The following is a 12,891-nucleotide window of genomic DNA, read 5'->3' as shown; positions in this document are numbered from 1 at the left end:
AAAGGGAGCTGTGGTTTCAGTGCATTATTACATGACAGCAAGAGACTGAGTGTGAACGAATGTGGCCTTTGTTGTCTTTTCCTAGCACTACCTCACGCACATGCACGGGGATGGGGTTGTTATTCCATGTGTGGCAGGGTGGCGATGGGAATGAATAAAGGCAGACAGTATGAATTATGTACATGTGTATATATGTATATGTCTGTGGGTATATATATATATATATATATATATATATATATATATATATATATATATATATCTTTCTTTCATACTATTCGCCATCTCCCGTGTTAGCAAGGTAGCGTTAAGAACAGAGGACTGGGCCTCTGAGGGAATGTCCTCACCTGGCCTCGTTCTCTGTTCCTTCTTTTGGAAAATCAAAAAAAAACGAGAGGGGAGGATTTCCAGCCCCCCGCTCCCTCCCCTTTTAGTCGCCTTCTACGACACGCAGGGAATACGTGGGAAGTATTATATATATATATATATATATATATATATATATATATATATATATATATATATATATATATATATATATTTTTTTTGCCGCTGTCTCCCGCGTTTGCGAGGTAGCGCAAGGAAACAGACGAAAGAAATGGCCCAACCCACCCCCATACACATGTATATACATACGTCCACACACGCAAATATACATACCTACACAGCTTTCCATGGTTCACCCCAGACGCTTCACATGCCCTGATTCAATCCACTGACAGCACATCAACCCCGGTATACCACATCGATCCAATTCACTCTATTCCTTGCCCTCCTTTCACGTGAACCTCCTGCATGTTCAGGCCCCGATCACATAAAATCTTTTTCACTCCATCTTTCCACCTCCGACACATATATCCTCTTGGTCAATCTTTCCTCACTCATTCTCTCCATGTGCCCAAACCATTTCAAAACACCCTCTTCTGCTCTCTCAACCACGCTCTTTTTATTTCCACACATCTCTCTTACCCTTACGTTACTTACTCGATCAAACCACCTCACACCACACATTGTCCTCAAACATCTCATTTCCAGCACATCCACCCTCCTGCGCACAACTCTATCCATAGCCCACGCCTCGCAACCATACAACATTGTTGGAACCACTATTCCTTCAAACATACCCATTTTTGCTTTCCGAGATAATGTTCTCGACTTCCACACATTCTTCAAGGCTCCCAGGATTTTCGCCCCCTCCCCCACCCTATGATCTACTTCCGCTTCCATGGTTCCATCCGCTGCCAGATCCACTCCCAGATATCTAAAACACTTTACTTCCTACAGTTTTTCTCCATTCAAACTTACCTCCCAATTGACTTGACCCTCAACCCTACTGTACCTAATTACCTTGCTCTTATTCATATTTACTCTTAACTTTCTTCTTTCACACACTTTACCAAACTCAGTCGCCAGCTTCTGCAGTTTCTCACATGAATCAGCCACCAGCGCTGTATCATCAGCAAACAACAACTGACTCACTTCCCAAGCTCTCTCATCCCCAACAGACTTCATACTTGCCCCTCTTTCCAAAACTCTTGCATTTCCCTCCCTAACAACCCCATCCATAAACAAATTAAACAACCATGGAGACATCACACACCCCTGCCGCAAACCTACATTCACTGAGAACCAATCACTTTCCTCTCTTCCTACACGTACACATGCCTTACATCCTCGATAAAAACTTTTCACTGCTTCTAACAACTTGCCTCCCACACCATATATTCTTAATACCTTCCACAGAGCATCTCTATCAACTCTATCATATGCCTTCTCCAGATCCATAAATGCTACATACAAATCCATTTGCTTTTCTAAGTATTTCTCACATACATTCTTCAAAGCAAACACCTGATCCACACATCCTCTACCACTTCTGAAACCACACTGCTCTTCCCCAATCTGATGCTCTGTACATGCCTTCACCCTCTCAATCAATACCCTCCCATATAATTTACCAGGAATACTCAACAAACTTATACCTCTGTAATTTGACCACTCACTCTTATCCCCTTTGCCTTTGTACAATGGCACTATGCACGCATTCCGCCAATCCTCAGGCACCTCACCATGAGTCATACATACATTAAATAACCTTACCAACCAGTCAATAATACAGTCACCCCCTTTTTTAATAAATTCCACTGCAATACCATCCAAACCTGCTGCCTTGCCGGCTTTCATCTTCCGCAAAGCTTTTACTACCTCTTCTCTGTTTACCAAATCATTTTCCCTAACCCTCTCACTTTGCACACCACCTCGACCAAAACACCCTATATCTGCCACTCTATCATCAAACACATTCAACAAACCTTCAAAATACTCACTCCATCTCCTTCTCACATCACCACTACTTGTTATCAGCCTCCCCATTTGCGCCCTTCACTGAAGTTCCCATTTGCTCCCTTGTCTTACGCACTTTATTTACCTCCCTCCAGAACATCTTTTTATTCTCCCTAAAATTTAATGATACTCTCTCACCCCAACTCCCATTTGCCCTCTTTTTCACCTCTTGCACCTTTCTCTTGACCTCCTGTCTCTTTCTTTTCTTTTATAACTGGTGGGATGTCTGATCATTATCTTTTGGAGGCTAAGGTGAAGATTTGTGTGGGTTTTCAGAAAAGAAGAGTGAATGTTGGGGTGAAGAGGGTGGTGAGAGTAAGTGAGCTTGGGAAGGAGACTTGTGTGAGGAAGTACCAGGAGAGACTGAGTACAGAATGGAAAAAGGTGAGAACAATGGAAGTAAGGGGAGTGGGGGAGGAATGGGATGTATTTAGGGAATCAGTGATGGATTGCGCAAAAGATGCTTGTGGAATGAGAAGCGTGGGAGGTGGGTTGATTAGAAAGGGTAGTGAGTGGTGGGATGAAGAAGTAAGATTATTAGTGAAAGAGAAGAGAGAGGCATTTGGACGATTTTTGCAGGGAAAAAATGCAATTGAGTGGGAGATGTATAAAAGAAAGAGACAGGAGGTCAAGAGAAAGGTGCAAGAGGTGAAAAAGAGGGCAAATGAGAGTTGGGGTGAGAGAGTATCAAATGGATTTGTATGTAGCATTTATGGATCTGGAGAAGGCATATGATAGAGTTGATAGAGATGCTCTGTGGAAGGTATTAAGAATATATGGTGTGGGAGGCAAGTTGTTAGAAGCAGTGAAAAGTTTTTATCGAGGATGTAAGGCATGTGTACGTGTAGGAAGAGAGGAAAGTGATTGGTTCTCAGTGAATGTAGGTTTGCGGCAGGGGTGTGTGATGTCTCCATGGTTGTTTAATTTGTTTATGGATGGGGTTGTTAGGGAGGTAAATGCAAGAGTTTTGGAAAGAGGGGCAAGTATGAAGTCTGTTGGGGATGAGAGAGCTTGGGAAGTGAGTCAGTTGTTGTTCGCTGATGATACAGCGCTGGTGGCTGATTCATGTGAGAAACTGCAGAAGCTGGTAACTGAGTTTGGTAAAGTGTGTGAAAGAAGAATGTTAAGAGTAAATGTGAATAAGAGCAAGGTTATTAGGTACAGTAGGGTTGAGGGTCAAGTCAATTGGGAGGTAAGTTTGAATGGAGAAAAACTGGAGGAAGTAAAGTGTTTTAGATATCTGGGAGTGGATCTGGCAGCGGATGGAACCATGGAAGTGGAAGTGGATCATAGGGTGGGGGAGGGGGCGAAAATCCTGGGAGCCTTGAAGAATGTGTGGAACTCGAGAACATTATCTCGGAAAACAAAAATGGGTATGTTTGAAGGAATAGTGGTTCCAACAATGTTGTATGGTTGTGAGGTGTGGGCTATGGATAGAGTTGTGCGCAGGAGGGTGGATGTGCTGGAAATGAGATGTTGGAGGACAATGTGTGGTGTGAGTTGGTTTGATCGAGTAAGCAACGTACGGGTAAGAGAGATGTGTGGTAATAAAAAGAGCGTGGTTGAGAGAGCAGAAGAGGGTGTTTTGAAATGGTTTGGTCACATGGAGAAAATGAGTGAGGAAAGATTGACCAAGAGGATATATGTATCGGAGGTGGAGGGAACGAGGAGAAGTGGGAGACCAAATTGGAGGTGGAAAGATGGAGTGAAAAATATTTTGTGTGATCGGGGCCTGAACATGCAGGAGGGTGAAAGGAGGGCAAGGAATAGAGTGAATTGGATCGATGTGGTATACCGGGGTTGACGTGCTGTCAGTGAATTGAATCAGGGCATGTGAAGCGTCTGGGGTAAACCATGGAAAACTGTAGGTATGTATATTTGCGTGTGTGGACGTATGTATATACATGTGTATGGGGGTGGGTTGGGCCATTTCTTTCATCTGTTTCCTTGCGCTGCTTCGCAAATGCGGGAGACAGCAACAAAGCAAAAAATATATATATATATATATATATATATTGAGATGTATAGGTATGTATATTTGCATGGGTGGACGTGTATGTATATACATGTGTATGTGGGTGGGTTGGGCCATTCTTTCGTCTGTTTCCTTGCGCTGCCTCGCTAACACGGGAGAAAGGAACAAGGCAAAATAATTAAGATATATATAAATAGAATTTGAAATGGAGGGAGATAGATATTACTTTGGTTTTGCTCCCAAGAGCTGGCTACTTTGTATCCACCACTGGCTAGATCATGCAATACTCACTAATGGTACACTGCTGTCATATGAATACTATGTGACCATTAGCAATTCAAGGGTGGGCCATTTTTATAACTGATTCTTTGGAACTCTCCCCCTTCTCATGTCTTTCCCAATAACCATGACATAGCACATTTTAAGACAGGTTTTTCATTTATTCCAGAATTCATAAGTACATTTCCTTTTCTCTTCTTTTTCCCTTTTATTATCCTCTCAATATTTCAGTTAAGCCCTGTCTAGATGTGGACTTTTGTCCATGAGTGGAGCCTTAAACAAAGTAACTCACTGAATATGGTTCTTTGAGATATTTCATTTAGGTATTCAGGAATTTAAGATGTAAGTTTTTGGATATCTTCACTGAAGTGGTTTTTGTCTACAACAGTGGTGTTCTATGAAGAAATATGTATGTAATTTTAAAGGTGTTTTTCTTGTTTAAGACTGCCTAGATTATTGACAATTCACTTTCAATGCTATGCAGATTGATGAGAAACAGTTTAGCTGATGCTGAATGGAATTGTGCTTAAACACAGCAATCTTTTGCAGTGCCAGCTTGCAAAGAAGAAACAGAATTTGATTGTGGCAACCATTGCATCTCTATGAGTGTGGTGTGTAATGGCGTAGACGATTGTGGGAATTCTGCAGATGAACCCAAAGATGGCACATGTGGTAGGAATGAATGTGAGGACAATAATGGTGGCTGTGCACAGTTGTGTGTTGACACTCGTGCAGGTCACTACTGCAAGTGCAAATCTGGTTTCATGCTTGATAATGGAACACAGTGTGAAGGTTAGTTGTTGTTCCAGTGAAGACTATAATACTTCTAAGCAAGATGGTACGTATTTTAAATACTGATTCCCACCCACAATACCAGGATCTCATTAGTTTATGCTCACAGTACTATGCCTTCCCTTACAGGTCTGGTACCACAATTCTTCATTGTTAGAAATGGCTTAATTTTTGCAGCAGCTAAAATTGTGTAATCTTTCAGATTTTATGACCATTACCTCTACAGCTATATATCATTGATATGTTCAGGAAGAGTACAATATTTAGAAAATTCCATGCATCACCCTCATTGAAAAGCATATCAGGCATTGACTGAATTATATATCTGGTTAGAGGAACAATTTTAGTTTTAAGATAATGAATACACATTGTTGCATTTGAAGATCATAGTATATTCATTTGAAACTTGGACTAAAAGCATTGTTCATTCCAAGATCCTAAGATGAGTTTTAAAGTCTTCATAATCCCATTACCCCTTTCATTTTAAGGGTCACATTATGTCTTGTCCATCCTCTCTTTACCCATAGTTCTAGTTTCTGATCACTGTTAGTGTTGTGCAGATTTTGGGAAATCCCTCCTGAAGTTTGAAAATTAAATCAAATTATGCATATATAGTTAAGGATAAGTTTATACGTATTCACGCAGTAGTTTCTTCTTACTGATCTTGAATCACAATTGTGGCTTTTAATCAGACATGATAAGATTACTTGTTGCATTAATTCTCATCTTATCCCACTTTCAGTGGTTGTCAGGGTGCTCTCCTATGACCCAAGTAGCCTCACCCATACATAGGCTTTTGGCATTCTGTTCACAAACATGCAAACTCTTCTGTCCTGTGACAACATTTAACTTACACAAGTCAGTCTTTGTAAATCTAGATTTTCCTGAGGCGGGCCGCATTGCACTAGCCCTGCCCTTTAGCAAAATGGTGGTATTAATAGATAATAGTAGTAGGTAGGAACATTAGGCAGGAGCATTAGGTAGAAACATTCGGTAGAAGTAGTTGGTAGGAACATTAGGTGGGAGCATTTAGTAGAAGTAGTAGGTGGGAACATAAAGTAGTAGTAGTCAATTGGAACATTATATAGAAGCCTCTAGAAACACTGCTCTCGAGCTGCCCCTCTGCCAGTGACCTGTTAAAGGTTAAGAAGCATCACTGAAGTTCACCAGTTATGGAGACACTTTCACCTTGGTCACCCTATTGAGGGAGTTATGGTGGGAACAGAAATCAGAGATATAGATTGATCGATAGATATCCCTAAATACAGGGGCAGAATCATGGATTCTTTTGTAGGTTTGTATTTTTAACAGCATAATCTGTTGAATAGCACTGAACTATCAAATTTAGGTAGATTATCATCATGATCTCACATATATACACACATGTAAATGGCTTATAAAGTATATTTTCTAACCTTTACCTTTTCTAAGTTTTTTATGTTAATCAGATGCTTTTAGATTCGTAGTTTTTTATATCCGCAGCTAAGACTCAAGGATGGAGTTGTTTTACACGTATATATTTCTTAAACATTACTCTATAATTTCTGTTTTTTCTTAATCATGATGGATTTTGTAAGATCACCTATTTCATGGAATCTCTGTTGAAGTTTGGCAATGGGAGCTGATTTGCACATTAGTACATGCATCCTTTAAGGATATCCTGAACCTCCCTCTCTGATAAGTAGTTTTATTTCACCTCAGAGTTCTCAGTTCTTTTGTCAACATCCCAGGTAAATGTTTGTCTTCATGTATTCATACACATTTGCAAATATTAAGTTGACAATCACAGACCTTGCTATATCTTATTGGATACTCATCAGTCCTTGTGAGGTACAGAAATGGTGCAGAATTATGTATCTCAACATATGGATACATATATGTCCAGAACATTTTTATTATGAGCTCTGTTAAATCATGTTGGTCATCTGCCTTCTTGAGATTACCCATTGTATTAATACTCAGTTGATATTTGGTGATTAGTATAATTGCTCATTCATTTGGTCATCCGGTTCTTTTATGTTCACCTGATGTTTCAAATCAGTAGCATGACTAATCAATATTTGACTATATGTAGTGAGGTCATGTGAGCCACTTTACTTCAGTTCAAAGATTAAGCATTTTACGTATGTCACAAGCTGTAATTTCTTATAGCTAGTTTTGTGAAAATTTCTTAGTGCTGTATGTTAAATGAACTTACTGAGGATGCTAACTTTTTAGTGAAAATTAGATGTTCAGAGTGCTCCGATCACATACATGGACTCCCATTGGTGGATTGGTCAATGTTTTTGACTGAAGCATTCACGGGCCACCCAGGGTTGAGCACATAGGTTTGAATCCTGGTTGAAGCAGTTGGTCCACAGTCAACCCAGCTGTTTATCTACCCCTAGGGGTTAGTCGATAAAGTGGGTACATGGCTCAGGCTAGGGTATATAGCTGAGAGTGAATGTGAATAAGAGCAAGGTTATTAGGTTCAGTAGGGTTGAGGGACGGGTGAATTGGGAGGTATGTTTGAGTGGAGAAAAACTGGAGGAAGTGAAGTGTTTTTGATATCTGGGAGTGGATTTAGCAGTGGATAGAACCATGGAAGTGGAAGTGAGTCGCAGGGTGGGGGGAGGGGGCGAAGGTTTTGGGAGCATTGAAGAATGTGTGGAAGGTGAGAACATTATCTCGAAGAGCAAAAATGGGTATGTTTGAAGGAAAAGTGGTTCCAACAATGTTATATGGTTGCAAGGCATGAACTATAGATAGGGTTGTGCGGAGGACAGTGCATGTGCTGGAAATGAAATGTTTGAGGGCAATATGTGGTGTCGGGTGGTTTGATCTGGTAAGTACTGAAAGGGTAAGAGAGATGTGTGGTAATAAAAAGAGTGTGGTTGAGAGAGCAAAAGAGAGTGTATTGAAATGATTTGGTCACATGGAGAGAATGAGTACGGAAAGATTGACAAAGAGCACCCCCCTTCCCCTGTGTGCATGTGTATTAGTGCTAGGAAAGGAAAACAAAGGCCACATTCATTCACACTCAGTCTCTAGCTATCACGTGTAATGCACCAAAACCATAGCTCCCTTTCCACATCCAGGCCACACAAAACTTTCCATGGTTTACTCCAGACGCTTCACATACCCTGGTTCAATCCATCGACAGCACATTCACCCGGTATACCACATTGTTCCAATTCACTCTATTCCTTGCATGCCTTTCACCTTACTGTATGATCAGGCCTCGATCGCTCAGAATCTTTTTCACTCCATCCTTCCACCTCCAATTTGGTCTCCCACTTCTCATTCTTTCCACCCCTGACACACATATCCTCTTTGTCAATCTTTCCTCACTTCTCTTCATGTGACCAAACCATTTCAATACACCCTCTTCTGCTCTCTCAACCATACTCTTTTAGTACCACACTTCTCTCTTTCTTACCCTTTCATTACTTACTAGATCAAACCACCTCATACCACATATTGTCCTCAAGAATTTCATTAGCAACACATCCACCCTCCTCCGCACAACCCTATCTATAGCCCATGCCTTGCAAGCATATAACATTGTTGGAACTCTATTCCTTCAAACATACCCATTTTTGCTCTCCGAGATAACGTTCTCGCCTTCCACACATTCTTCATTGCTCCCAGAACCTTCGCCCCCTCCCCAGCCCTGTGACTCACTTCCACTTCGATGGTTCCATCCACTGCTGGATCCACTCCCAGATATTTAAAACACTTCACTTCCTCCAGTTTTTCTCCATTCAAAATTACCTCCCAATTAACTTGTCCCTCAATCCTACTGAACCTAATAACCTTACTCTTATTCATGTTTACTCTGCTTTCTTCTTTCACACACTTTACCAAACTCAGTCACCAACCTCTGCAGTTTCTCACCTGAATCAGCCATCAGCACTGTATCATCAGCAAACAACAACTGACTCACTTCCCAAGCCCTCCCATCCACAACAGACTGCATACTTGCCCCTCTTTCCAAAACTCCTGCATCCACCCCCTAACAACCCTATCCATAAACAAATTAAACAACCATGGAGACATCATGCACCCCTGCCACAAACTGACATTCACTGAGAACCAGTCACTTTCCTCTCTTCCTACTTGTACACATGCCTAACATCCTTGATAAAAACTTTTCACTGCTCCTAGCAATTTACCTTCCACACCACATGCTCTTTATTCCTTCCACAGAGCATCTCTATCACCTATATTGTATCCCTTCTCCAGATCCATAAATGCTACATACAAATCCATATGTTTTTCTAAGTATTTCTCACATACTTTCTTCAAAGCAAACACCTAATCTACACATCCTCTACCACTTCTGAAACCGTATTGCTCTTCCCCAATCTGATGCTCTGTACATGCCTTTACCCTCTCAGTCAATACCTCTCCCATATAATTTCCCAGGAATATTCAACAAACTTATACACCTCTGTAATTTGAACACTCACCTTTATCCCCTTTGCCTTTGTACACTAGCATTATGCATGCATTCCTCTAATCCTCAGGCATTTCACCATGAACCACACATACATTGAATATCCTTACCAACAGTCAACAACACAGTCACCCCCTTATTTGATAAATTCCACAGCAATACCATCCAAACCGCCACCTTGCCAGCTTTCATCTTCCGCAAAGCTTTCACTGTTTACTAAACCATTCTCTCTGACCACTTTGCACACCACCTCAACCAAAACACCTTATATCTGCAACTATATCATCGAACATTCGAGAAACCTTCAAAATACTCACTCCATCTCCTTCTCACTTCACCATTACTTGTTATTACCTCCCCATTAGCCCCCTTCACTGATGTTCCCATTTGTTCTCTTGTCTTACGTACTTTATTTACTCCTTCCAAAACATCTTTTTTTTTTCTCCCTAAAATTAATGATACTCTCTCACTCCAACTCTCATTAGCCCTCTTTTTCGCCTCTTGCACCTTTCTCTTGGCCTCCTGTCTCTTTCTTTTATAATTCCCCAGTCATTCGCACTACTTTCCTGCAAAAATCGTCCAAATGCCTCTCTCTTCTCTTTCACTAACAATCTTATTTCTTCATCCCATCACTCTCTACCCTTTCTAATCTGCCCACCTCCCACCTTTCTCATGCCACAAGCATCTTTTGCGCAAGCCTTCACTGCTTCCCTGAATACATCCCTTTCCTCCCCCACTCCCCTTACGTCATTTGCTCTCATCTTATTCCATTCTGCACTCAGTCTCTCCTGGTACCTCCTCACGCAAGTCTCCTTTCCAAGCATACTTGCTCTCACCACTCTCTTCACCCCAACATTCTCTCTTCTTTTCAGAAAACCTCTACAAATCTTCACCTTTGCCTCCACAAGATAATGATCAGACATCCCTCCAGTTGCCCCTCTCAGCACATTAACTTCCAAAAGTCTCTCTTTCACATGCCTGTCAATTGACACATAATCCAATAATGCTTTCTGGCCATCTTTCCTACTTACATATGTATACTTATGTATATCTCTCTTTTTAAACCAGGTATTCCCAATCACCAGTCCTTTTTCAGCACAGCACGCAAATCTACAAGCTCTTCACCATTTCCATTTATAACACTGAACACCCCATATACATCAATTATTCCCTCAACTGCCACATTACTCCCCTTTGCATTCAAATCACCCATCACTATAACCCGGTCTCATGCATCAAAGCTGCTAACATACTCACTCAGCTGCTCCCAAAACACTTGCCTCTCATGATCTTTCTTCTCAAGACCAGGTGAATAGGCCCCAATAATCATCCATCTCTCTCCATCCACTTTTAGTTTTACCCATATCAATCTAGAGTTTACTTTCTTGCACTCTATCACATACTCCCACAACTCCTGCTTCAGGAGTAGTGCTACTCCTTCCTTTGCTCTTGTCCTCTCACCAACCCCTGACTTTACTCCCATGACATTCCCAAACCACTCTTCCCCTTTACCCTTGAGCTTCATTTCACTCAAGAACTGAAACACCCAGGTTCCTTTCCTCAAACATACTACCTATCTCTCCTTTCTTCTCATCCTAGTTACATCCACACTCATTTGGACACCCCAGTCTGAGCCTTCGAGGAGAATAAGCACTCCCCGCATGACTCCATCTTCCATTTCCTCGTTTAGAAAGTTGAAATACAAGGAGGGCAGGGTTTCTGGCCCCCCGCTCCCGTCCCGTTTAATCACCTTCTACGACTCGTGGGGAATACATGGGAAGTATTAAAATAAAAAAAACCTTGGAGTGTAGGGGAAAGTTAGCAAGTTAGCTTGTTTCTATAAGTACTGAGGAGGGTTCAGGATCCTTGAAGAAAACATGATGATAGATCATGAGATCTGATTGCAGTTGAATAACCTTTGAAAACTTTCAACACTGTGTTTGTGCATGATTTGATTTATAGATAGATAAATGTTCAAGTAGAGATCTTGGTTATCATATTTTACCAAAGAATGACATATCAGAATTCATGTGTCTTGATACCAGTGTAGAAAACTACATGTTGATTTTTTGTGAACTTGTGATAGAAAAATATTTTAAAAATATGAGACATGACTTTTGCTTGCATTTCAGACATTGATGAGTGTATAGAACCTGGTAAATGCTCTCAGGTGTGTGTAAACCTGAAAGGTGGCTACAAGTGTGAGTGTGTTGCTGGGTATGAACGTGATCCTCATAACCACCACCGCTGTAAAGCCATGGAGGGACATGCATCATTATTGTTTGCCCATTTCACCGACATACGGAAGATTTCCCTAGATCACCAAGAGGTAAGAGGACCAGAAGTTGGTATTTGCTATAAAAGAGATATCATTAGATGTCAGTAGGGTTTGGAACCTCTTTTCTCTTTAAAACTTGTTTCATAGTAGACTCGTGAATATATGTAATCTACCTAATATAAATGGCAGTGAAGTTAATTGACAGGTATACTTCATTATGAATTGGAAATCTTGTTGAGTATGTTTGTAAAGGTATAGTACAATTCTTCTCTTGGACGATACAAGGCAATGTACATATTTTTTATTTTATTATTTATTATACGTAATCACCATCTCCTGTTTCGGCAAGATAGTGCAAGGAAACAGACAAGGAATGGCCCAACCCACCCACATACACATATATACATAAGCACCCATACAGGCACATATAGATACATACATATACCTTTCAACATACACATACATAAACATATTCATATTTATTATACTTTGTCGTTGTCTCCCGCGTTAGCGAGGTAGCGCAAGGAAACAGACAAAAGAATAACCCAACCCACCTACATTTCCATGTATATACATAAACGCCCACTCACGTGCATATACACACCTATACATTTCAATGTATACATACATATTCATACACAGACATATGCATATATACAGATGTAAATATTCATACATGCTGCCTTCATCCATTCCCACCGCCACCCCGTCACACATGAAATGGCACCCCCCTCCCCCCGCGTGTGTGCAAGGTAGCGCTAGGAAAAGACAACAAAGGCCACATTC

General features: G+C 41.0%; 1 protein-coding gene across 5 annotated transcripts in view; it reads left to right on the top strand.

Annotated features, from left to right (window-relative positions):
• The window catches only part of LOC139751618 (low-density lipoprotein receptor-like), a 506,290-nt gene that overhangs the window by 344,158 nt on the left and 149,241 nt on the right, over positions 1-12,891 (top strand). For all 5 annotated transcript variants that reach the window (XM_071667236.1, XM_071667235.1, XM_071667239.1 and 2 more), the window contains exons 7-8: positions 5,147-5,389; positions 11,960-12,156. In XM_071667236.1, the coding sequence (XP_071523337.1) occupies positions 5,147-5,389; positions 11,960-12,156 (440 nt within the window). The remainder of the gene's footprint in view (positions 1-5,146; positions 5,390-11,959; positions 12,157-12,891) is intronic.

This window comes from Panulirus ornatus, chromosome 11 (genome assembly GCF_036320965.1).
Source record: "Panulirus ornatus isolate Po-2019 chromosome 11, ASM3632096v1, whole genome shotgun sequence".
In the NCBI taxonomy this organism is placed as follows: domain Eukaryota; kingdom Metazoa; phylum Arthropoda; class Malacostraca; order Decapoda; family Palinuridae; genus Panulirus; species Panulirus ornatus.
This window is presented reverse-complemented; position numbering and strand designations above follow the sequence as displayed.